Source organism: Hippopotamus amphibius, chromosome 2 (assembly GCF_030028045.1).
Source record: "Hippopotamus amphibius kiboko isolate mHipAmp2 chromosome 2, mHipAmp2.hap2, whole genome shotgun sequence".
NCBI lineage: Eukaryota > Metazoa > Chordata > Mammalia > Artiodactyla > Hippopotamidae > Hippopotamus > Hippopotamus amphibius.
In genome coordinates this window covers 202113996-202140482 of record NC_080187.1, presented here as the reverse complement: position 1 = coordinate 202140482, position 26487 = coordinate 202113996, and the positions used below count along the sequence as shown (strand labels likewise).

Below are 26487 nucleotides of genomic sequence, written 5' to 3'. Positions count from 1 at the left end.
CGGCTCTGAGGCACGTGGGATCTTCCTCGACCAGGGCTTGAACCCATGTTCCCTGCATTGGCAGGCGGATTCTTAACCACTGCGCCACCAGGGAAGCCCAAGATAACTAACTTCTTAAATCTTATTATCAATTAAATAAAGAATTGCCTTTGTTTATTTGAATCAAAGAAGGCTTACCAATTCTAGTATCCTGGGATTTAGGGCACATATATCTTTACTCTTTAAAAAAAACTCACTGTTTTATTAACTTTTATCTCATCTGCATCTTTTCAGACTAAAAATTTCTAACATTAATCTTCATCCTGCTACTGCTTCTTAATTATTTTGTGGTTCTTTTCAAGTCTGGTTCTATTCAGCATACCCCAAGTGTGGGTTATAGTCTGAAATACGTAAGGGAGAGGATGTCTTACTGGAAGTTGAGTACACTTAACTCCTGAAATCTTTTTTTTTCTTAGAATATCGCTTGTTTTTCTTTAGATTTCTATATAGCACAAAGTAATTTATTAGTTTAATATAGCTTTTAGCATAGAAGAAATAAAGGCACAAGTCATTGATTTTGTATGTTTTAGTCTTTTTTGCTAACCTTTAGTTTTATTATAGTAAGAATGGATTTTCAGACTATACTAAATTATCACAGTTTTCTGGACGAAAAAACTAGGAAAAATGTAAATTTATTAGCCCTAATTTTGCATTTTTTTATTCTATAAATAACATATTTGGGAAAATATTGATACCTCTAATTATGCTACTTTCAACAGTATAAGGTTGTTATCAAGCCTCCTCCCTCCACTAAAAGGTAAAAATTTGCCTTTTAAAAAATTAGTTTCTGGTTATAGATATTTATAACTGGGTTTTAAGCCAACGAAGGGGAAAGTAGCTTCAAATACACGAAGAAGAAGAAGAAGAGGAGAAGAAGTTTTAACATGTTTAATGTAGGTAAAGCAAATTCAGGAGGTGCAGGTAGACTTTAGATGGAGGCTAGAAGCACCGTTTCCAAATGCTACTTAAAGAAGCTGCCCAAACCAGGAGACTTAAAGCTTAGGAAATGAAAAGTTTTGAATTCTTCCTTTTTTTTTCATAGAAACTTAAAGTAAAAAAGGAGAGTGGGTAGTTGACAAAATGAAGGGGGAAAACTTCAAACCATCAACTTAAATAAAATATAATGCTGTAAATGTGGATAGAGAAACCCTGTCAGATGCTTTTGGCTTGCATCCTGATGAAGATTTTGACAGCACTGCACACAGAAATGATCTTGATGTGCTGCCATTTCATTCTTCGCTGAATGTAGCCAATTTAAACTGCTAGAATTTCTTGACATTCCTACTCTGGCATATCTGAGTCAGCATCTTGTAGCTGCAGCAGCTTAATTAAATTTGCCAGTTTGTGCCACAAGGACAGACATGTTCTCATATTCAGAGAGACAGCTGTGAAGCAGTATTGTTAAGAGTTGCGGACACAATTCTGTTAGGTTTGAATAGCTCTCAAGACATTTTCTAGTGAGAAATCAATTTGCTGTAATACATTTCTCCCAAGATCAGCAGTTAATATTCATTTTGTTAACCTAAAATATGCTTATTTTTATGCAGTTATTGGAGAAACTTTAGTAGCTAAGTATGTCTTCTTTCACCTATATTATTTTCAGAGCCAATCTAAGCATCCTTAATTTTAATTTCCAAAATTCTTTTTCCATTTACTAACCAGCTCTCCTGATTAGTTTTCCATCCAGAGTTTAGCTCTAAAAGAGTAGTCTTGAATATTTTGCCTTATTTGGGGGCTTTAAGTCTTTTTTAAAGAATTTTGGAATTTTTACCATATTTATTCTAGTATTTTAAAGTTGATCTAAAACAAATTAGTGGTAGTTTTGGATGGGGCTTAACTCACCCTTTGTCCAAACACAGATCTAGATTGGTAATTCTCAAACTTATTAGGCCAAAACTCTCCCACTTTGCATAACAAATGTTACTAAGAAGTAAGACACCTTGTTTACTATGAATTGAAACTCATAGATATTAGTAGCCACAAACATAATATTTTAAAATAATGCTCTAGGTATATAAATGTGAAATAAAAGGAAAATTATATGTTATAGTAGATACTAATGCACTAGAAGATATAATGAAGTAGTCACATGCAGCAGCTAAAATGAATAAGATTGGATTTAAGAGAAGTAAGATAAACTATACGATAAAAATGTCTTAAAAATAAGGGTAGATTCTGGCATCTCCACTCCGTCCCCGGCGGGTCTTCTATGTGTGCAGTGGACGGCATCGTCCCAGACATAGCCGTTGGTACAAAGTGGGGATCTGATGAGCTCTTCTCTGTCTATGTCACTAAGGACCCTTTATCATGAGCAGCAACTTGGCCTCCACAGCAAATGGAAACGACAGCAAGAAGTTCAAGGGGGACAGCAGGAGTGCAGGCGTGCCCTCCAGGGTGATCCACGTCCGAAAGCTGCCCAGTGACCTCACCAAGGGGGAGGTCATCTCCCTGGGGCTGCCCTTCGGGAAGGTCACCAGTCTCCTGATGCTGAAAGGGAAGAACCAGGCCTTCATCAAGATGAACACAAAGGAGGCTGCCAACACCATGGTAAACCAGTACATGTCTGTGACACCCATGCTGCACAGCCAGCCCCTCTACATCCAGTTCTCCAACCACAAGAAGCTCAAGATGGACAGCTTGCCCAATGAGGCGTGGGCCCAGGTGGCCCTGTAAGCGGTGAACTCGGTCCAGTCAGGAAACCTGGCCCTGGCTGCCTTAGCCGTGGCGGTGGACACGGGGATGGCAATGGCTGGCCAGAGCCCGGTGCTCAGGGTCATTGTGGAGAACCTCTTCTACCCAGTGACCCTGGACATGCTGCACTGGATCTTCTCCAAGTTTGGCACCATCCTGAAGATCATCACCTTCAACAAGAACATCCAGTTCCAGGCGCTGCTGCAGTACACCAACCCCACGAGCACCCAGCACGCCAAGCTGTCTCTGAATGGCCAGAACATCTGCAATGCCTGCTGCACCCTGTGCATCAACTTCTCCAAGCTCACCAGCTTCAAAGTCAAGTACAACAATGACAAGAGCTGTGACTACACGCGACCCAACCTGCCGTCCGGCAAAAGCCAGCCTTCACTGGACCAGACCATGGCCACAGCCTTTGGTGTGCCTGATATAATGTCAGCCTCTGTATGCAGGAGCTGGCTTCCCTCCCACCTTTGCAGTTCCTCAAGCTGCAGGCCTCTCTGTCCCTAATGTGCACGGGGCCCTGGCTCCTCTGGCCGTTCCATTGGTGGCGGCGGCGGCAGCAGGAGCAGCAGGCCAGTTCGCCATCCCGGGCCTGGCAGGGGCAGGAAACTCTGTCCTGCTGGTCAGCAACCTCAACCCTGAGAGGGTCACACCCCAAAGCCTCTTTATTCTCTTTGCCATGTATGGCGATGTGCAGCGGGTGAAGATCCTGTTCGGCAAGAAGGAGAACGCCCTGGTGCAGATGGCCAACAGGAGCCAGGCCCGGCTGGCCACCAGCCACCTCCATGGGCACAAGCTCTCAGGAAGCCAGTGTGCATCACGCTCTCCAAGCACCAGAACTTGTAGCTGCCCGTTGAGGGCCAGGACCAGGGCCTGACCAAGGACTATGGCAACTCGCCCCTGCACCGCTACAAGAATCCCAGCTCCAGAAACTTCCGGAACATCTTCCCGCCCTTGGCCACCCTGCACCTCTTCCACATCCCACCCTCCATCTCCAAAGACGGCCTCAAGGTTCTCTCCTCCAGCAATGGTGGGATCGTCAAAGGTTTCAGGTTCTTCCAGAAGGACCACACGATGGCGCTGATCTAGATGGGCTCAGTGGAGGAGGCCATCCAGGCGCTCATTGACCTGCGCAACCACGACCTGGGTGAGAACCACCACCTGCGGGTGTCCTCCAGGTCCACCATCTAGGCCGCCACCGAGGACCAGCCTGCCGGGCACCCAGAAACAGCTTTCATCATTCCAGAAAAAAGCCACTTTAATCAGCAGCTGAAGTGAACTTAAAAGACCAGAGATTTAATCTTTTTGAAGAGAAATCAGTGTACCTGTTTTTAAAAGAAATGAAATCTAATTCACTGGCTCCCCTTGGGGAGGTGGTGTGCCAGCCTCAGGCTCTTGATGACAGTGGGGGCACAACCCGCCCCGGTCCCTTTCCCATGCCTTCTGCAGCCTTCATGTCGGGGGCTCCCAAACCTCCACTTGGCTTTATTGTGCCTTAAACTCACTGCTCTGGCAGGGCCTTCTTGGGGTAGCAGACATGTAGGGGTTTGGAGGCCTGTGGGGTCAGCCTCCCGTGGGATCACGTGCCTGCATCCTGTGGTGGGAGGCTGTTGGTGGCCGGGTGTGGCCGCCACCCCAATCCTTTAATCAAGTGTGTGACTCGGCCTCCAGCCCCAGGGCCCTCCCCGTTGCCTTTTTGGCTTTGTTTCCACTGTAATCTCTGTATTATGCCTTGATGCACCTGCAGGCGCCTGTGCCTGGTAGTGTTTCCAGTTGACCAGGTATTCTAATCTTTATCATTTATATGCAAAAGAAATAGTTTTAAGTAACTTTTTTTATAGCAAGATGATGAAAATGGTATGAGTGGAACCTCAATTTTCTCCTCATGGCATGACATTGTGTACTGTGCTTTTATGTTATTCCTTGTCACCGAGTCGCAGGGCAGGATCTAGTTTCCAGGGCAGACACAGTGGGGCTGGCGCATCTGCGACCTCTTGATGCCTTACTCACACCTGACTGTCCTCTGTCCCGGAGGACAAGTGCTCTTAAACTTTCAGGGTTTCTTTTTTTCCTGCAAATTTTGGGCCAAAGTTTTGTTTCAGATTTTTTGTCTGTCTCTAATGCTGGGACCCTAGGAGATGGGACCGCAGCCTCTGGTCTTCACTGCTTTGTCCTGCGCTCACAGGTCCAAGGGGCTCCCTGAGCAGGCCCTGTGCTGGCCGGCCCTCCCTTGGGGCCTGGGCCTCGACTTTCCATGTCAGGGTGGAAAAGGGTGTAAATGTTTATAATTTTTTGTACCTGTTGTAAGATGTGAGGGGCAGCAATTGCATTTTTTTATGGTGACACAGATGTATATTTTGATAACAGCAATTACAGGCTCAGTATTATAAGGAGCATGGCAGGCCGCTGCCCGCCGGTTTTGTAATCTGGAGAGAACGGAATTAAAGCAATTTATAATAGCAACAACAACAACAAAAAATAAAATGTATTGTCAAGTAATAACAGACCACACTTATTTGTATATGATAAGAGAAAGCTTGAAATGACCTTTGAAAGTTGTACAAGACACTACCATACATTATAGAAATCTAGTATTCCTTACTTCTAAATGCCTTTAATTCTACTTTGGACAACCTAGAGGTACCCACAGGCTTCCAGAATGAATGCCCTGAGGGAATTAATACTGTTGTGATTGAGAACCACTGCTTTGGATATTTCTTCTCTCTTGATCCCTGATTTGGATGTCCTTAGGATTTTTCTCAGTCACCTATTCAATATGTTCAGTTTGGAAACCTGAGATCTCCATAGTCACATTGTATTGGTGTATGTACATGTTTACTTCTCTTTGTTTCCCATTCATTTGTCTGATCCACTTGATTATGGGATCCTAGAGAGTAGAGACTGTATCATGCTGGATGTTGGTTGTATGTCCAGAACCCAGCATAGGGCCGGCACATTGTAGTCACTCAAAATATTAATGAATCGAGGAATGAAGAATGAATCAACAGACGTTCATCCTTTCATTAGTTTCCCTTCCTTTTGGATTATTGTCGTTTAGTTTGGAACCAAATCATAGAGAACAATTACTGTGGTGGAAATTAAAGTTGTAGAGGCTAAAGAAGTGTTTCGTGTATGTGTGTCTGTACTTTAAGACTCTGTTATGAAAAATGTAGATTATAACACTGAATAGCAGCAACAGAGACAGATTATGTACAAGATAAAAACTTTGTATTCATATACCTTAATTGGGGTAGTAAGGTGATTTTGTTAAAGAAATTGGGGATAGCATTTCATAAACAAATAGGGTAACAGGTTGTCTAGGTACTCACTGTTTTTTCCTCTAGTGTAGTTCATTATAGATATGCCAAGATTTCTCTTTTATATCCATACAAAATATGAAGACATTTCCATAGACTCAGCCATGTGCATGAGTGATAGAGGATTATACAACTTTTTCTAAAACTACTGTTGTGTCCATAAAATATATCACAGTGTTGGAATTTTCTTTTTATTTCCTGAGATAATTAAAGCAGAGGAAACCAGAAAATTTAGAATCTCAGTGAACTTGTGAACTTCAAGTTTGTGACCCCATCATATCCTGCCCTTTGTGGCTTTTGTTCACCACATTGACTGATACATCTTATTGAAGAATTTAAGTATTAAAAAAACAACTTGCATTGACATAAAATGTAAACACAAAATACCTGCATATTTAATTGGCAAAAGTGATTTACCCCTCTTCAATAAAAGGAAAAAACTTCCAAATTGAGTAACTTACCTAAGGATTATGCCTCTTCCTCTCCATCAGATAATTGAAGGTAAACTTGTAATGTGATTCTGTCCTGGAGAATGCTTAATTTATACTAAATGGCTAACCATCAAAATGCAGGTGGCAGGGTTTGATAATAATCCAGAATTTACTCTGTTAATCACTCTGTATTCTCCCTGGTGATTAAGAATCATGAAGTTTCGTGATAGTAATCTTCATGTGAATAGCACATATTTGTAAATTGTATTTTTTTTTTCCAGACGTATAGGAGAAAATTTGAATGCCTCAGCAAGTTCTGTAGAAAATGAGCCGGCAGTTAGTTCAGCAACTCAAGCAAAGGAAAAAGTTAAAACCACAGTTGGAATGGTTCTTCTTCCAAAACCAAGAGTTCCTTATCCTCGTTTCTCTCGTTTCTCACAGAGAGAACAGAGGAATTATGTGGATTTTTTGGTTAAATATGCAAAAATCCCTGCGAATTCCAAAGCTGTTGGGATAAATAAAAATGACTACTTGCAGTACTTGGTATGTATTCTGGTCTTCAGCTTCAGTAAAAAAATATTTAAAAGTTAGGGAATATTTTAAATTTGCTTTTATATTTTTAGGTGCAATCATATTAATAAAAATGGAAAATATAAGGAGTTTAATTGACAGAGCATTGGTACCTTAATTCTATTGTTGATTCTGTTATAGTTAAGGCATTTTGCTCTAGTTCCAAGTATATTTCCCCCGTTCATATTGCGCACTAGCAGAACTTTACATTGCTCCTTGAACCACTTTAAATGTTTTGTTTAATTATTACTTTAAGTAGTTTACAGATTCTCAATTATGTAAGTGATGCCATGCTGAAGATCACTGTTGTCAATTCTTCATTCATATCTTTGTTTCCTTGAGATAAATTCTTAAAAATATAATTACCAGATCAAAAACTATGCATGTTTTTAAAGCTTTGATCTGCAGCTACACATGAGTAACTTGTTCTGCAAAAAGTTTAAACTGATTTGTATGTACCACTACTGTGTGAAGGTTTTCTTCAAAATATCTTCACTAATACTGAACATTACTTTTTTTTGCCTCTGATTTGATATGGAAAAAATAATCTCTTATTTTATATTAACTTATAATGGTTACTAACGAAAAGAAGCATTTTCCATGTGTTTATAAGCCATTTCTAATTCTTCTTTTGTAACTTGTGTATTTAAATGTAGTCTTGTTTTTCCATTTGGGCATTTGTCCTTTTTTATGTTAATTAAGAGCATTTTTTGAAATCAGCATATTAATTCCTAACCATATATTGTAGTTAGTCATTAGCTTTTCTCTTTTTCTGGAGTTAACCTTTTTGTGATTTCTGCTTTGGATATGATGCTTTAAGTCCAAATTATTAGTGCAGTGATTAAGAAGTGATTGTTTTTAACGAAGCTTCTTATTCCAATAATGTCTACTTTTTTTCAAAATCAGGATATGAAAAAACATGTGAATGAAGAAGTTATAGAATTCCTAAAATTTTTGCAAAATTCTGCAAAGAAATGTGCACAGGATTATAATATGCTTTCTGATGATGCTCGTCTCTTCACGGAGGTAAAAAAAAAAAAATTAGATTTACTTAAACTGCCAAGTATATAGACAATAGTAGCATATAAAATGGGTGATGATTTTCCAAAAGCATATGTTAATAGTGTCAAATTAGAGACCACGTTATATGTAGGTCTTTTATTCATCATGTATTTAAATAATAGAAATACACCTCAAAGTCAGGTACTGTAGTATATTCATATTGTTTCTTTTAATGATCTAACTGCTGTATTTGAGTTATATTTTACTCATATGGATGGTTTGATCTGATGCACTGATTTCCCTTGTGAGAGAATGGGGTTTAAGGAGTTACCTTGGTCCTTAAAAATCTGAATGGTCCTTTAGAACCTAGTCATATAATTTTACATTCACTATCTTCATGGTAAGCAGCCACCAGATGATAAATTTCATCAAATAATTTTTTGATATTTAAATGATTCATGCAGATTTGTTACAAAGCATGTAAATCACTCTCCCTTGTAATCGCCCATCATTTAGTGGGCATAGGAGAAATTTAGAGTGCACTACTTAAATAGTAACTCATCTAGAAATACCAACACCAGTCTGAATTTTTTTTTAAGCCTTTGAAACTAGTCACTTTACAAAACGATGTGATACACTTAATAGTATTGAACTCTACACTTAAAAATGGTTAAAATAGTAGGTTTTTAAGGGTATTTTACCACAACTTTAAAAAAACCAAAACTGCTCACTATAAATTGGAGGACAGCAGAGGTTATTAGTTTTACTTAACAAAAACACAAACACTTCTTTAAGGTGAAATTTTGCTGTTAATATGAACCAGAAGAATGACTCTTCTAAATAAAAGGCAGAATTTCATTTTTCTCTGAACTTATGTATGTTATACTCAAACGGAGTGTCATATTTCTCCATATGTGAAAGGCACTGTAGCTATTCCTATATTAATAGTGTTGGTGAAAGGACCAGAATGATGGTCTTAAAACATAAATCACGTCCCCTCATTATGCTGGTTTCAAATGGCTTCTCATCTCACTCAGTAAGAGACAGTCTTTAGAAAGTTCTGCAGTGCCCTGCACGATCCCGCCTCCTCACCAGCATCCCCCAAGCCTGCTTCATCTCATGCATATTCCCCTGAATTACTCTCTTCAGCCTCCTGGCCTCTTTGTGCCTTTGGCTGTTCCCATCTTTCAGGCAAGCTGTTCCCCAGATATCCGCACAGATTAGTTCCTTGATTCCTTTGAATCTCTCTCTGTTCAGAAGCCAACTATCACTGAGGATACTCTTAATCACTCCATAAAAACTAGCATCACCCTCAGTGTTTCCTTTACCTTTTGTTTTATTGTCTTTCTCCACAACACCTATATGTAAGTATTCTTTTTGTACTGCTATGTTCCCAGTCCCTGGAATAATGCCTGGCACACAGTAAGTACTCAATATAATTACTTGTTAGGTGAATATAAAAATATTTATTAACAGAGTATATTATTTGATAGCTAGCAATCAACATTAGGTCTTGTTTTTTAGCCAGGTTGACGTAGCAGCACGTTGTCACATTACATTTTACATCTCACCCCAAAGACTCACTGATATTTTTATAATCTTTTTATTGTTTTAAATTTTTAATTTTATATTATGAAATGTAATGTACCTGTGAAAAAGTATTTAGAACAAACATGTACAGCTTAACAAATAATTATATAGTGAACACCTATGTAACTCTCTTCCAAGGTGAGAAATAAAACATTACCAGTAACCTAGAAGCCTGCTGTGTATCCCTCCTAGATAATAACATTTTCCCTTGTTGAAGAAATAATCACTACGCCAAGTTTGGTTTGATAATTTCCATGCCTTACAAAAAAAAGATTATTTTTTGGTAGTTCAAGCTTTCTTTTGCCTGTTTTTGAATTTTATATGAATTCTTTTGTTCTTTTATGTGAACAAAATTCTTGCTTTACTCAATAGTATGTCTGTGAGATTCATATGTATATATGTGGGTAGTTGTATTTCATTCATTTTGATTTCTGTACATTTATAAACAGTTTATTCTTTTGCTCAAAATTTGGGCTGTTTCCAGTTTTAAGCTATTCTAAACAATGCCCCTGTGAAAATTCTCATGTCTCTTGGTACACATGTACACACGTTTCTACTGCGTATATGACTAGGAATGGAATTGTTGAGTTATAGAGTATGCGTATCTTCAGCTTCAAGAGATAATGTTAGACTGTTTTCCAAAGTGGTTATGGCACTTTACATTCTACCCAGCAGTGTTTGAGAGGTTTTTACTCCATATCCTCAACAATTGATACTTACAGTCATTTTAGTTTTAACCAATCTAGAGGATAGGGTACTATATATATAAGACTGTATACCTTTTCATATGTTTCTTGGTCACTTCTTGTGAATTGATTGTTCAAGTTTTGCCCTTTATTCTACTGGATTTTCCATCTTTTTTATTACTGTTATTTGGGAGTTTTTTTTATATTCTAAATACAAAAGTTTTATGGGTTGTACAATAGTCCCCCCTTAATCTCGATTTTGCTTTCCTGATTTTTAGTTACCCACAAATGGAAAATTTCAGAAATAATTCATCACACACCATTCTGAATAGTGTGATGAAATCTCTCACCATTGTGCTCCAGCCTACTGGGATGTGAATTATCCTTTTGTCTAGCATATTACACCCATTAATCTCTTACTAGCCGCCTTGGTTATCAGATGAACTGTTGAGGTATCGCAGTGCTTGTGTTCAAGACACCCTTATTTTACTTGATAATGGCCCTGAAGTGCAAGAGTAGCAATGCTGGCAGTTTGGGTGTGCCAGAAAAGAAGCCACAAAGTGTTTCCTTTAAGTGAAAAGGTGAAAGTTCTCAGTAAGGAAAGAACAAAAATCATATGCTGCAGTTGCTAAGATCTGCAGTAAGAATGGATCTTCTATCCATGAAATTATAACGAAGGAAAAAGAAATTTGTGTTTTGCTGTCACACCTCAAACTGCGAAAGTTATAGCCGCAGCACCTGACAAGTGCTTAGTTAAGATTGAACAGATATTAAATTTGTAAGATATTTTGAGAGAGGGACCACATTCATATAACTTATTATGATGTTGCTGTAATTGTTCTGTTTTTATTATTAGTTGTTATTGCTAATCTCTTTCTGTGCCTAATTTTTAAATTAAACTTTATCAAAAGTATATATGAATAGGAAATGATATTTGGTCTTACCCACGATTTCCGACATCCACTGAGGGTCTTGGAATATATCCCCCGTGGATAAGGGGGACTAATGTATACATTGGAAGTTTTTTCTTTTATTTGATAAAACAGTTTCTTTTAATCTACAAGTTCCCCCTCCATTTTTTTTTCCCTTAAACTTTATCTTTTCAAGAACTTGGGTTATTTGACCTTTAGAGTTTCCCACAGTCTAGATTTTGATAATTATATATTCATGATGCTCAACATGTTCCTCTTTCCTCTTTATTTCTTACAAATTGTCAACTGAATCCAGAAGCTTGATTAGAATTATGGTCTTTCCAGAGGGATTGAGCATGTGGGATGATGGTGTATTCTTTAATCGGGTGGCACATAATGTATGATTGTCTTTTGTGATGTTAGCAGCTACTGTTTTTTTTTTTTTTTTTTTTTGATGTAGACCATTTTTAAAGTCTTTATTGAATTTGTTACACTATTTCTTCTGCTCTATGTTTTGGTTTCTTGGCCTGGAGGCATATAGGATCCTAGCTCCCTGACCAGGGATCAAACCTGCATCCCCTGCATTGGAAAGCAAAGTCCCAACCAATGGACCTCCTGCAACTATTGATTCTTTTTGTGTTTTAAAAGATCTTTGGGGGATTGTTTTTTGTTTTTGTGTTTTTATTTTTAATTAATTTATTTTTTGACTGTGTTGGGTCTTCATGGCTGTGCGTGGGTTTCTCTAGTGTGGTGAGCGGGGGCTTCTCTTCGTTGCAGTGCATGGGCTTCTTATAGTGGTGGCTTCTCTTGTCGCGCAGAGCATGGGCTCTAGGTGCACAGGCTTTAGTAGTTGTGGAGCATGGGCATAGTTGGTCTGCAGCATGTGGGATCTTCCTGGACCAGGGATAGAACCTGTGTCCCCTGCATTGGCAGGCAGATTCTTAACGACTGCTCCACCAGGGAAGTCCCCAACTATTGATTCTTAATGCCTAGAATCATTCATTCACTGGGGTTTGCAAAATTATAGGATTCTAATTGCATCATTTATTTCTATTCATTAGTTGGAGTAATTTTATTAAGGTATGTTTTTCCTCATCTATTACTCGGCTTCCCATTTCATGTAGCAGAAAAAATGCTAGATTCTTGATATACAGTTTTGAAAAAATTAATTGGTTCTTTCTTACTTTACAGAGGTGGTCACTTTTTTAAAAAATATTATTGAATGATGAAGTTAAACATATATGATGCATTTTAGTCCACTACAGTTATCCTTTTTGAAACTCAGATAATACCAATTTTGACCAGTGGTGGGCTCTTCATACTGGCTTCCCAGTCCTTTTGAGTCACTCTAGTAGTCTTTGAGGCTTGTTTTGTACATTTCCTGTCCCAGCCCTGGAATCAGCCATTTTCGAAAGCCTTTGTTTCTTTTAGTGGGAAACGGCATTTCAAGACTACAATCTGGGCACTGGGGGTGCTCATTGCACCTGGGTTGATCAGTGTGTCTGAGAATATTTCAGTTGATGGAGCTAGAAAAAGTATATTTAAAGAAAAAAAAAATACCACGTGTCTCATTTGCTTGATCCCATGTTGTACTCACAACAGCCTCAGAATACAATGCTTCCAATCCACAGGATTTCTGAAAATAGTTTGAAAATTTTTTTCATATGTTCTCCCCATCCTCCCCTGCTTTTTTTTTTTAGTATTGCATCTATATTGTTAGAGCATATAGCCATTACATACTAAATAAACTTTTTTTTAAGTATAGTTGATTTACAATTTTGTGTTAATTACTGCCTTACAACAAAGTGATTTGGTTATACATAATATACATTTTTTAATATATTCTTTCCATTATGGTTTATCATAGGATATTGAATATAGTTCTCTGTACTATACAGTAGGACCTTGTTGTTTATCCATTCTGTATATAAAAGCTTACAGCTGGTAACCTCAACCTCCTGCTCTATCCTTCCCCAACCTCCTCCCCCTTGGCAGCCACCAGTCTGTTCTCTATGTTCGTAATTTTGTTTCTGTTTCATAGATTGCTTCATTTGTGTCATATATGGTATTTGTCTTTCTCTCTGACTTACTTCACTTAGTATGATAATCTCTGGTTGCTTCCATGTTGCTGCAAATGACATTATTTTGTTCTTTTTATGCGTGGGTACTATTCCATTGAATATGTGTACCACATCTTCTTTATCCATCTATTGATGGACATTTAGGTTGTTTCCATGTCTTGGCTATTGTGAATAGTGCTCTTATGAACATAGGGGTGCATGTATCTTTTTGAATTATAGTTTTGTCAGATATGTGACCAGAAGGGGGATTGCTGGATCATATGGTAATTCTTTTTTTTTTTTTTTTTTGGCATACAATAAATTGCAAATATTTAAAGTGTACAGTTTGATGTTTTTTTTCTTATTAGTAATGTATATATGGCAATCCCAACCTCCCAATTCATTCCCCCCCGCGCCCCGCCCAGCTTTCCCCACTTGGTGTCCATATGTTTGTTCTCTACATCTGTGTTTCTATTTCTCTCTTGCAAACTGGTTGATTTGTACCATTTTTCTATATTCCGCATGTATATGTTAACATACGATATTTGTTTTTCTGACTCACTTCTCTCTGTATGACAGTCTCTAGGTCCATCCATGTCTCTACAAATGTCCCAATTGCATTCCCTTTTATGGCTGAGTAATATTCCATTGTATATATGTACCACACCTTCTTTATCCATTCATCTGTTAATGGATATTTAGGTTGCTTCCATTTCCTGGCTGTTGTAAATAGTGCTGTAATAAACATTGGAGCGCATGAGTCTTTTTGAATTATGATTTTTTCTGGGTGTATGCCCAGAAGTAGGATTACTGGGTCATATGGTAACTCTATTTTTAGTTTTGCAAGGAACCTCCATACTGTTCTCCATAGTGGCTGTATCAATTTACATTCCCACCAAGAGTGCAAGAGGGTTCCCTTTTCTCCACACCCTCTCCAGCATTTACTGTTTGCAGATTTTCTAATGATGCCCATTTTAACAGGTGTGAAGTGATACCTCATTGTAGTGTTGATTTGCATTTCTCTAATATGTGATGTTGAGCAGCTTTTCATGTGCCTCTTGGCCATCCATATGTCATCTTTGGAGAAATGCCTATTTAGATCTTCTGCCCATTTTTTGATTGGGTTGTTTGTTTTTTTGATATTGAGCTGCGTGAACTGTTTATATATTTTGGAGATTAATCTTTTGTCTGTTGATTCGTTTGCAAATATTTTCTCCCATTCTGAGGGTTGTCTTTTCGTCTTGCTTATAGTTTCCTTTGCTGTGCAGAAGCTTTGAAGTTTCATTAGGTCCCACTTATTTATTTTGGTTTTTATTTTCATCACTCTGGGAGGTGGGTCAGAAACGATCTTGCTGTGATTTATGTCAGAGCGTTCTTCCTTTGTTTTCCTCTAGGAGTTTTATAGTGTCTGGCCTTCCATTTAGGTCTTTAATCCATTTTGAGTTTATTTTTGTGTATGGTGTTAGGGAGTGTTCTAATTTCATTCTTTCACATGTAGCTGTCCAATTTTCCCAGCACCACTTATTGAAGAGGCTGCCTTTCCTCCATTGTATATCCTTGCCTCCTTTGTCATAGATTAGTTGACCATAGGTGCATAGGTTTATCCCTGGGCTTTCTATCCTATTCTCTTGATCTATATTTCTGTTTTTGTGCCAGTACCATATTGTCTTGATTACTGTAGCTCTGTAGTATAGTCTGAAGTCAGGGAGTCTAACGCCTCCAGCTCTATTTTTTTTCCCTCAAGATTGCTTTGGCTATTCAGGGTCTTTTGTGTCTCCATACAAATTTTAGGATTTTTTGTTCTAGTTCTGTAAAAAATGCCATTGGTAATTTAATAGGGATTGGATTGAATCTGTAGATTGCTTTGGGTAGTATAGTCATTTTCACAATGTTGATTCTTCCAATCCAAGAACATGGTATATCTCGGCATCTGTTTGTGTCATCTTTGATTTCTTTCATTAGTATCTTATAGTTTTCTGAGTACAGGTCTTTTACCTCCTTAGTTAGGTTTATTCCTAGGTATTTTCTTCTTTTTGTTGCCATGGTGAATGGGATTGTTTCCTTAATTTCTCTTTCTGATCTTTCATTGTTAGTGTATAGAAATGGAAGAGATTTCTGTGTGTTAATTTTGTATCCTGCAACTTTACCAAATTCATTGATTAGCTCGAGTAGTTTTCTGGTGGCATCTTTAGGATTTTCTATGTATAGTATCATGTCATCTGTAAACAGTGACAGTTTTACTTCTTTTCCAATTTGAATTCCTTTTAATTCTTTTTCTTTTCTGATTATTGGGGCAAAGACTCCAAAACTATGTTGAATAGTAGTGGAGAGAGTGGACATCCTTGGGTTGTTTCTGATCTTAGAGGGAATGCTTTCAGTTTTTCACCATTGAGAATGATGTTTGCTGTGGGTTTGTCATATATGGCCTTTATTATGTTGAGGTAGGTTCCCTCTATGCCCACCTTCTGGAGAGTTTTTTTATCATAAATGGGTGTTGAATTTTGTCAGAAGTTTTTTCTGCATCTTGAGATTATCATGTGGTTTTTATCCTTTAATTTGTTAATATGGTGTATCACATTGATTGATTTGCATATATTGAAGAATCCTTGCATTCCAGGGATAAACCCCACTTGATCATGGTGTATGATCCTTTTAATGTGTTGTTGGATTCTGTTGGCTAGTATTTTGTTGAGGATTTTTGCATCTAAATTCATCAGTGATATTGGTCTGTAATTTTCTTTTTTTGTAGTATCTTTGTCTGGTTTTGGTATCAGAGTGATGGTGGCCTCATAGAATGAGTTTGGGAGTGTTCCTTCCTCTGCCATTTTTTGGAGGAGCTTGAGAAGGATGGGTGTTAGCTCTTCTCTAAAAGTTTGATAGAATTCACCTGTGAAGCTCTCTGGTCCTGGACTTAGATTTGTTGGAAGATTGTTAATCACAGTTTCAATTTCATTAATTGTGATAGGTCTGTTAATATTTTCTATTTCTTCCTGATTCAGTCTTGGAAGATTATACCTTTCTAAGAATTTGTCCATTTCTTCCAGGTTGTCCATTTTATTGGCATGCAGTTGCTTGTAGTAGTCTCTTATGGTGCTTTTTATTTCTGTGCTGTCCGTTGTAACTTCTGTTTCAATTCTAAATTTATTGATTTGAGTCCTCTCCCTCTTTTTCTTGATGAGTCTTGGTAAAGATTTATCAATTATACCTTTCTCAAAGAACCAGCTTTTAGTTTTGTTGATTTTTGCTATTGTTTCTAGTTCATTTATTTCTGGCTCTGATTTTTATGATTTCTCTCCTTCTGCTAACTTTGGATTTTGTTTGCTCTTCTTTCTCTACTTTCTTTAGGTGTAAGGTTAGATTATTTATTTGGGATTTTTCTTGTTTCTTGAGGTAGGATTGCTGTAAACTTCCCTCTTAGAACTGCTTTTGCTACAACCCATAGGTTTTGGATTGTTGTGTTTTTGTTGCCGTTTATCTCTAGGTATTTTTTGATTTCCTCTTTGATTTCTTCAATGATCTCTTGGTTATTTAGTAGTATATTGTTTAGCCTCCATGTGTTTGTGTTTTTAACAGTTTTTTTTCCTGTAATTGATTTCTAATCTCATAGCATTGTGGTTGGAAAAGATGCTTGATACGATTTCAGTTTTCTTAAATTTACTGAGGCTTGATTTGTGACCCAAAATGTGATCTATCCTGGAGAATGTTCCATGTGCACTTGAGAAGAACGTGTAGTCTGCTGTTTTTGGATGTAATGTCCTATAGATATCTATTAAATCTAGCTGGTTTATTGTGTCATTTAAAGCTTCTGTTACCTTATTAATTTTCTGTGTAGATGATCTGTTCATTGGTGTAAGTGGGGTGTTAAAGTCCCCCACTATGATTGTGTTTCTGTCAATTTCCTCTTTTATAGTCATTAGCATTTGCCTTATATCTTGAGGTGCTCCTATATTGGGTGCATATATATTTATAATTGTTATCTCTTCTTGGATTGATCCCTCAATCTTTATGTAGTGTCCTTTCTTGTCTCTTGCAACATTTTTTATTTTAGTCTATTTTATCTGATATGAGTATTGCTACTCCAGCTTTCTTTTGATTTCCATTTTCATGGAATATCTTTTTCCATCCCCTCACTCTCAGTCTGTATGTGTCCCTAGGTCTGAAGTGGGTCTCTTGTAGACAGCATATATATGGGTCTTTTTTTTGTATCCATTCAGCCAGTCTGTCTTTTGGTTGGAGCATTTAGTCCATTTACATTCAAGGTAATCATCGATAATGTATCTTTCTATTACCATTTTCTTAATTGTTTTGTTTTTGTTTTTGTAGATGCTTTTCTTCTCTTGTGATTCCCACTTAGAGAACTTCCTTTAGCATTTGTTGTAGGGCTGGTATGGTGGTGCTGAATTCTCTTAGCTTTTGCTTGTCTGTAAAGCTTTTAATTTCTCCATTGAATCTGAATGAGATCCTTGCTGGGTAGAGTATTTTTGGTTGTAGGTTCTTCTCTTTCATCACTTTAAATATATCGTGCCACTCCTTTCTGGCTTGCAGAGTTTTTGCTGAGAAATCAGCTAACTTTATGGGAGTTCCCTTGTATGTTATTTGTCGTTTTCCCCTTGTTGCTTTTAATAACTTTTATCTTTAATTTTTGTCATTTTGACTACTGTGTGTCCTGGCATTATTCTCCTTGGGTTTATCCTGCCTGGGACTCTCTGTGCCTTCTGGACTTGGGTGATTATTTCCTTTCCCATGTTAGGGAAGTTTTTGACTATAATCTCTTCCAATATTTTCTCGGGTCCTTTCTCTCTCTCTTCTCCTTCTTAGACCCCTATAATGTGAGTGTTGGTGCATTTAACATTGTCCCAGAGCTCTCTTAGGCTGTCTTCATTTTTCTTTCCTTTTTCTTTATTCTTTTCTGCATCAGTGATTTTCACCATTCTGTCTTCCAGGTCACTTATTTCTTCTTCTGCCTCAGTTAATCTTCTATTGGTTCCTTCTAGTGTATTTTTCATTTCAGTTATTATATTCTTATCTCTGTTTGTTTGTTCTTTAATTCTTCTAGGTCTTTATTAAACTTTTGTATCTTTTCAATCTTTGCATCCAGTCTTTTTTCAAAGTCCTGGATCAACTTCACTGTCATTATTCTGAATTCTTTTTCTGCAAGGTTGCCTATCTCCATTTCATTTAGTTGTTTTTCTAGGGTTTTATCTTGTCCCTTCATCTGGTACAAAGTCCTCTGCCTTTTCATTTTCTCTGTCTTTCTGCGGCTGTGGTTTTCAGTTCCTCAGAACGAAACACTGCTGATACTACTTGATACTGCTGTCTCCCCTCTTGTGGAGAAAGCTATCTAAGAGTGTTGTGCGCTTCGTGATGGGAGGGACTGGTGGTGGGTAGGGCTGAGTGTTGCTTTGGTGGGTGGAGTTCAGTAAAACTGTAATCCACTTGTCTGCCAGTGGGTGTGGCTGCGATCCCACCCTGTTGGTTATTTGGCCTGAGGCAACCCAGCGCTGGAAGTTACAGGCTCTTTGTTGAGGCCAATGGCGGACTCCAAGAGGGCTCAAGCCAGTGAGCACTTCCCAGAACCCCTGCTGCCAGTGTCCCAGTCCCCACAGTAAGCCACAGCTCCCCCCTCACCTCTGCAGGCAATCCTACATCACCAGCAGGTAGGTCTGGTTCAGTCTCCTATGGAGTCACTGCTCCTTCCCCCTGGGTCCTGGTGTGCATTACCTTTTGTGTGCCCTCCAAGAATGGAGTCTCTGTTTCCTCCAGTCCTGTAGAGGTCCTGCAATCAAATCCCACTGGCTTTCAAAGTCTGATTCTCTGGGGATTCCTCCTTCCATTGCTGGACCTCCAGGTTGGGAAGGCTGACATGGGGCCCAGAACCCTCACTGTAGTGGGTGGACTTCTGTGGGATAACTGTTCTGCAGTTTGTGAATCACCCACCCAGCAGTTACGGGATTTGATTTTATCACTATTGTGCCCCTCCTGCCATCTCATTGCAGCTTCTCCTTTGTCTCTGGATGTGGGGTGTCTTTTTTGGTGAGTTCCAGTGTCTTTCTGTTGATGATTGTTCAGCAGTTAGTTGTAATTCCAGTGCTCTTACAAGAGGGAATGAGCGCACATCCTTCTACCTGGTAATTGTATTTTTAGCTTTCTGAGGAACCTCGCTACTATTTTCCTCAGTGCCTGCACCAACTTGCATTCCCACCAACAGCGTAGGAGGGTTCCCTTTTCTCCAACCCCTAGCCAGCATTTGTTTATATACTTTTTAATGATGGCCATTCTGTCTGGGTTGAAGTGGGGTACCTCATTGTAGCTTTGATTTGCACTTCTCTAATAATTTACAATGTTGAGCATCTTTTCATGTGCCTATTGGCCATCTGTATTTCTTCTTTGAAGAAATGTTTATTTTGGTCTTCTGTCCATTTTTGGATTGGGTTGTTTGTTTTTTTGTTGTTGAGTTGTAGGAGCTGTTTGTATATTTTGGAATTTAAGCCCTTGTTGGTCACATTGTTTGCAAATATTTTCTCCCAGGCTGTACATTGTCTTTTCATTTTGTTTATGGTTTCCTTTGCTATGCAAAAGCTTGTAGGTTTGATTAGATCCCATTTGTTTATTTTTGTTTTTGTTGCTATTGCTTTGGGAGACTGACCGGAGGAGAAAACATTGGTACAATTTATGTCAGAGAATGTTTTGCCTAAATTCTCTTCTAGGAATAAACTCTCCCTTTTTAATCCACATTTAACTTTAAATCAGTTTTACTGAGGTATAATTTACATACAATAAGTATCAATTTTAAGTGCATGTCAGTGAGTCTTGGTAAATGTATACACCTGTGTAACCATGACCCCAGTCATGATATGGAGTATTTCTATCACACTAAAAAGATCTCTGCGCCTCTTTCCATCCATAGACCTAGGAAACCACCAATTTGCTTTGTCACCATAGATTAGATTTGCCTTTACTAGAGTTTTATAAAAATTGAATCACACACAATTTCTCTTTTATGTCTGACTTCTTTCAGTCAGCATTTTTGATATTCATTCACATTGATGCAAGTATCCATAATGTGTTCATTTGTATTCCTTTTTGTTTTATTGTATGGTTATACCAAAATTGGTTTATCAGTTCAACTGTTGATGGACAGCTTTGTTATTTCCAGTTTGGGGCAATTTTGAATAAAGCTATCATGAACATTCTTGTACAAGATTTTTTGGGACATATGTTTGCATTTCTTGGGTATATAACTACATATAGTATTTATAAATCATCTGGCAAGTGTATGAAGTTAAATTTTATTAGAAGCTGCCAAACTGTTTTTCATAGTGGATGTACCATTTTATACTCTCACCAGCAGTGACTGTATAAGAGTTCCAGTTGTTCTGCACTTTAGCTAACACTTAACATTGTTAAACTTTTTTAATTTTAGCCAACCTAATGATTTGTAGTGGTATCTCATTATGGCTTTAGTTTGCATTTCCCCAAAGAGCAATGATGTTTGAACATCGTAGTTTTACTCTGTATATAGTTCTAAGTTGATAGTTTATTTCTCAGCATTTGAAGATATAATTCTACTTTTTCTAGCTCACGTATTGTTACTGAGAAGTGTATTGTTTGTGTAATTGTTATTTCTTTTAGGGAATCAGACTTTTCTTTCTGACTGCTCTTTATGTTTGGATGTATTATAGTTTCAGTGCAATGTACTTTATAAAAAGAAAACTTTACTTGGTTCATTGTGTTTCTTGTATCTGTAGATTCAAATTCATCATCGGTTTTTGAAAATTCTCAACTGTTTTCAATTATTGTTTTTTCTTTGTTTTTCCAACTCTTTTTTGGAAATTCCCAGACTTCCTAGGTTTCAGTTTGTCTTCCATTTATCTTTTTTTGGTGTAGTAAAATATATAACATAACGTTTACCATTTTAACCCTTTTTAAGGATCATTCATTGGCATTAAATACTTGCACAGCGTTGTGAATGGATTTTCATCATCGATTCCCAAACTCTTCCATCTTCCCAAACTGAAACTTTGTATTCATTAGGTAATAACTCATCATTCCCTCTCTCCCCCAGTTCCTGACAACCACCATTCTACTTTTTATTTCTATGAATTTAACTTCCCTAGGTACCTTATATAAGTGAAGTTATTGCAATATTTGTCCTTTTGTAATTGGCTTATTTTACTTAGCATGTTGTCTTCAAGATTCACCCATGTTTTGTAGCCTGTGTCAGAATTTCCTTCCCTTTTTAAAAAATTTAGGTTTAATTATGGTAAAATACATATAATGTAGAATTGACTGCCTTAACCATTTTTAAATGTGCAGTTCTGTAGTATTAATCATGTTCATACCATTGTATAGCCAATCTCCAGAACTCTTTTCATCTTGTAAAACTGAGACTCTATACCTGTTTCTGAACTGTTTCTATTCACAACACTTCCGCCACAAAATGTGTGTGATTATTTGCCCCCATACCAACCAGTTCTGCAACTCTCCAGGCCTAGGGCTTCCATGACCCACCCCAGCTTAAGTTCAGTAATTAGGTAGAATGGTTTACAGAACTCAGGAAGGCACTTTACTTGCTATTTCCAGTTTATTATAAAGAATACAACTCAGGAACAGCCAAATGAAAGAGAGAGATGCATAGGGCAAGGTATGGGGAAAGAGGCACAGAACTCCAGGCATACAACCCTCTCAGCACCTCCTTGTGTTCGCCAGCCCAGAAGCTCTGTGACTCCCATTGTTTAGGGGGGTTTTATGGAGATTTCATTTGGGGGGCATGCTTGATCAAATCATTAGCTGTTGGTGATTAGTTATCTATGGGCCTTTTGTCATCTCATTAGCATAAAAAAAAAGACATTCTTACCACTTAGGAGAGTCCAAGGATTTTTGCAGGGACAAACACAAAATATTTATTTCTTATTGTGCCACACACCATGCTACTTTCTGTCTCTGAATTTGTCTACTGTAGGCACCCCCATATAAGTAGAATCGTATAGTATTTGTCTTTTTGTGACTGGCTTATTTTACTTAGCATAATGTCTTCAGGATTCATCCATGTTGTAGCATGTGGGAGAATTTCCTTCCTTTTTACGGCTGAATATTCCATTGAATGTATATGGACATTTTGTTTATCCATTCATCCATCCACGGACACTTTTGTTTTTTGGCTGCGTTGGGTCTTCGTTGCTACATGTGAACTTTCTGTAGCTGGGGAGAGTAGGGGCTGCTCTTCATTGTGGTGCTCGGGCTTCTTATTGCAGTGGCTTCTCTTGTTGCGCAGAGCACAGACTCCAGGTGCGTGGGCTTCAGTAGTTGTGGCGTGTGGGCTCAGTAGTTGTGGTGCACAGGCTTAGTTGCTCCATGGCATGTGGGATCTTCCCAGACCAGGGCTCGAACCCACCTCCCCTGAATTGGCAGGCGGATTCTTAACCACTGTGCCACCAGGGAAGCCCCCTATCCATGGACACTTGATTTGCTTCCACCTTTTGGCTGTTGTGAATAATGCTGCTGTGACCATGGTTGTACAGATATTTGTTCAAATCTCTGCTTTTGAAGCCTTAAATGTAGGGCTCTAATGTTTGGTTCCCTACCTGACCTTAGAACTGGTCAAGGCGTTTGCCCTCATGCCATTTTACCTTTCATAGATTTTCTTACTGCTCACTGCTCCTGTTTCTCCTCGTTCTAGGTGTTTGGAGTTTATTTGTTCCTTTATGGTCCTTGGAGCTTCTCCTCTCTTTTACCAAGCCCAGCAATGCATGAAAATTGTTAGTTGTAATTTATCCAGCATCTAGTGTTATTTGGATAGGAGTGCTCTTCAAGTTACCTACTTTACTGTATTGCCAGAGGTAGTGTCTATTAAATTTTAAGCTTCAAACATATGAAAACATATTATATTTTCTCTTTCTGGAGCACAGTCAGTTTCATTTTTCTTTGTAATGATGTATACATGCATGTGGTTTTGGTGATTTTTAACTTTCAGGATACTTTGAGTATTAAATAACATTTGGGAGTGGGTGATGGGGAACAACCTGAATCTTTTAACCTCCTTTGTTCACTCTTAGCTGTTTTTCAAACATAAGTGAATTACTAATTAAAAATTTTTATATAAATATACCACATAATTATCCTTTAGTTACTTAATATTTACCAGTTGTGAAATACCTTTAATATTATATAATGTATCTGAGTATAGGTATAAAACTGTCTTAGATTTTCCCTTGAATTTTTCTCTTGCCGTAATTACTGAGTTAGGTGAAACTCACTTAAAAAGCACTGTAGCATCCAGCATAGTTTTACCAAGAAAGTTGTGACGATAAATATCTAACCAGAGTAGTCTGTATGTCACGTAGTTCTTATATTTTGCTTTCCTTTGCATGTTCAGGTTTTTGTAATGACTACTATAGGACGGGAATGTTAGGGCTGAAAGTTGACTAATGTTATAAATGAGGAGCAAAAATAATATGCAGATCTGAGTTTGCAATTTACTAGGGTTTTTAAAAGCAAACAGAACTTCTCCATATTAACCTACATCTGCTTTAGTTGCAAGTAATATCCTGAATTAAATATCAAGCTCATTATTGAAAAGCATAGAATTGAGGGGTGAAATGTGGAAGAGCAGGGAGTGAGGATTTAAAAAAGGGGAAGAGGATGTGAAACTATAGATGAAAAGGTGTACTGGAGTTAAAAAAAAAAGATGTACTGGAGTAATGTTATTGATTTGTAAGTTGACACATTTTATAAATGTCTGAAGGGAGAGGGGGTGTAAGATATAAAAATATGCTTATTGCTAAAAGCTTTTGTGATATAAACTATATTCTGAAAGGTTCAGATTAAGGTTCATTGAGAGAAGAAGAAAAAACACATACATTTGGCCCTCCATATCCGTGGGTTCTGAATCAGTGGATATGGAGGGCTGATGGTACTATATTGTTTCATATAAGGGATTTGAGCATCCTTGGATTTTGGTATCCATGGAGGATTCCAGAGGTACCAAGGGACAACTGTATCTTAGAAGATAATGTAGTATGTATGGTTTTAAATTATAACTCCCCTACCCCCTCCCAAACTGCTGTGCTTCTGTGAGTTATTTACATGTTATCACATGCTTGGATGAAACTGAATTTTTCCTTCCTCATTACATTTCCTGGTAAGTTATTAATATTTTGAGAACATTTTGGAGAGAAGAAAACACTAAATACTTCATCATTTGAAGCAGTTATAACATTTCTCATTTATTTTTTAGATTGAAGATTCAAATGACCTGTAAGATAATTACTACATTAATTCATTATGCTTGGGAATCTTTATAGGGTATTAAACTTACTTATTTCTAATCATTCATGTAACTGCTTTTATTTCTGTAAAGCATGTTAAAATTTTTACGTGGCTTTATTTCTTTGACAGTTTCTTAAATAGCATAGAAAATATGATGTGTCTTCTCTAGCTTTAAATTTTAGCACAATTGCTAATTTTAGTATTATTAAACATCAATGTTTTAAGAAATTAGGTTAAAAAGAATTGTGATGAAAAATAAGTTTAAAACAAATAAGGAGTATACAACATGCCTGGATTGTTAGAAGTTTGGTTAATGAAATGAGGCTCATATTGGAAATGAATAATTATATAGTCACATGTAACTGTTATTTTTGTTGCTTTATTAGAGAAGTAAAAAAAGAAATTTCTCTTAATTTTTATTTTTTTAGCAAATTTTAAAAGCTTGTATTGAACAAGTGAAAAAGTATCCAGAATTCTATACTCTTCATGAAGTCACCAGCTTAATGGGATTCTTCCCATTCAGAATAGAGATGGGATTAAAGTTAGAAAAAACTCTTCTTGCATTGGTAAGGTTTACTGTATGAAAATAAAAATAAACTTATTTTTGTCTGAAACATCATCTGTATTTCACATTGAAACAATTTAAATATATTTCAGTATTTATGTTTAAAATTTGAGCAGTAATGAGACAATTTTTAAAATATGCAATAATATGTGTCCCCTTTTATTGTATGGCTACCAATACTTGATGTTTTTGTTTTATTTTATTTTTTTAAGTATGTATATATGTATTTATTTTTGGCTGAGTTGGATCTTTGTTGCTGCGTGCAGGCTTTCCCTAGTTGTGGCGAGCAGGGGCTACTCTACATTGTGGTGTGAGGGCTTCTCATTGTGGTGGCTTCTCTTGTTGTGGTGCACAGACTTCAGTAGTTGCAGTATGTGGGCTCAGTAGATGTGGCACACAGGCTTAGTTGCTCTGAGGCACGTGGGATCTTCTCAGACCAGGGCTCAAACCCATGTCCCCTGCATTGGCAGGTGGATTCTTAACCACTGTGTCACCAGGGAAGTTCCCTTGATATTTTAAAAAATATCAACACCAAGACTTCCCTAGTGGTCCAGCGGTTAAGATTCTACACTCCCAGGGGGCCCAGTTCGATCCCTGGTGAGGGAACCTGATCCTGCATGCCACAACTAAGAGCCCACGTGGCGCAGCTAAAGAATCCCGCGTACTGCAATGAAGATCCCGTGTGCCAGCAACTAAGACCCGGCACAGCCAAATAAATATTTTTTAAAAAAGAGAGAGTTAAAAAAATATCATTACCAACATTATTTCTTGGTTTTCTTTTCTTGGTTTCCATCTTTTTTAACCTCTCTGAATACAAGCAGAAAGCCCCTTTTCTTTTAAGGGATTTTACTCACAATCATATTGGAGGTATGTGTGTGTAGAGAAGATATTTTAGAGTTTCTCTTATACCCTGTTATGACTTGTACTTCATAAAATGAGAGGTTGGAATTTAAAGTGACGGAAAATTCCACGGCACCCTTATCTTGGACCCTTTTTTAAAAAAACCTATATGGTGGTTGTCAAGTAAAAACATGAAAGTCTTGTCTTAAGAAGGCCCTGAATTTGATATTTGCATTTAGTAGAATGAAAAATTTTAAGTTATAAGTTTCATATGATGGAAAGATACTTCAGAAAAAAAATACTTTAAAATTTCTGCAATAAAGCTTTTTTTTTTTTTTTTTAGGGTAGTGTAAAATATGTGAAAACAGTATTTCCCTCAATGCCTGCAAAGTTGCAGCTGTCAAAAGATAACATACCTACCGCTGAAACACCAGAACAAACAGCTGCAGCTATGCGTTATGTAAGTAGTAAAGTGGTTTTGGAACTTCCTAAGTAATCTCCTGTGCCTCATAAA

The 26487-nt window shown here is 37.6% G+C and overlaps 1 protein-coding gene and 1 pseudogene across 6 annotated transcripts in view; both read left to right on the top strand.

The window, feature by feature from the left end:
- Positions 1-26487, top strand: part of ICE2 (interactor of little elongation complex ELL subunit 2) — a 75484-nt gene that overhangs the window by 5485 nt on the left and 43512 nt on the right. For 4 of the 6 annotated variants that reach the window (XR_009051476.1, XM_057723677.1, XM_057723679.1 and 1 more), the window contains exons 4-7: positions 6763-7024; positions 7958-8077; positions 24997-25134; positions 26317-26433. Coding sequence is in view for 5 of the 6 variants with exons in the window: in XM_057723677.1 (XP_057579660.1) it covers positions 6763-7024; positions 7958-8077; positions 24997-25134; positions 26317-26433 (637 nt within the window). In the remaining variant the exon portion in view is untranslated. Of the gene's footprint in view, positions 1-4420; positions 4515-6762; positions 7025-7957; positions 8078-24996; positions 25135-26316; positions 26434-26487 lie in introns of those variants that run through there. The other 2 variants (XM_057723680.1, XM_057723681.1) reach the window with 2 other exon arrangements.
- LOC130845873 (polypyrimidine tract-binding protein 1-like) lies at positions 2347-3924 on the top strand (annotated as a pseudogene).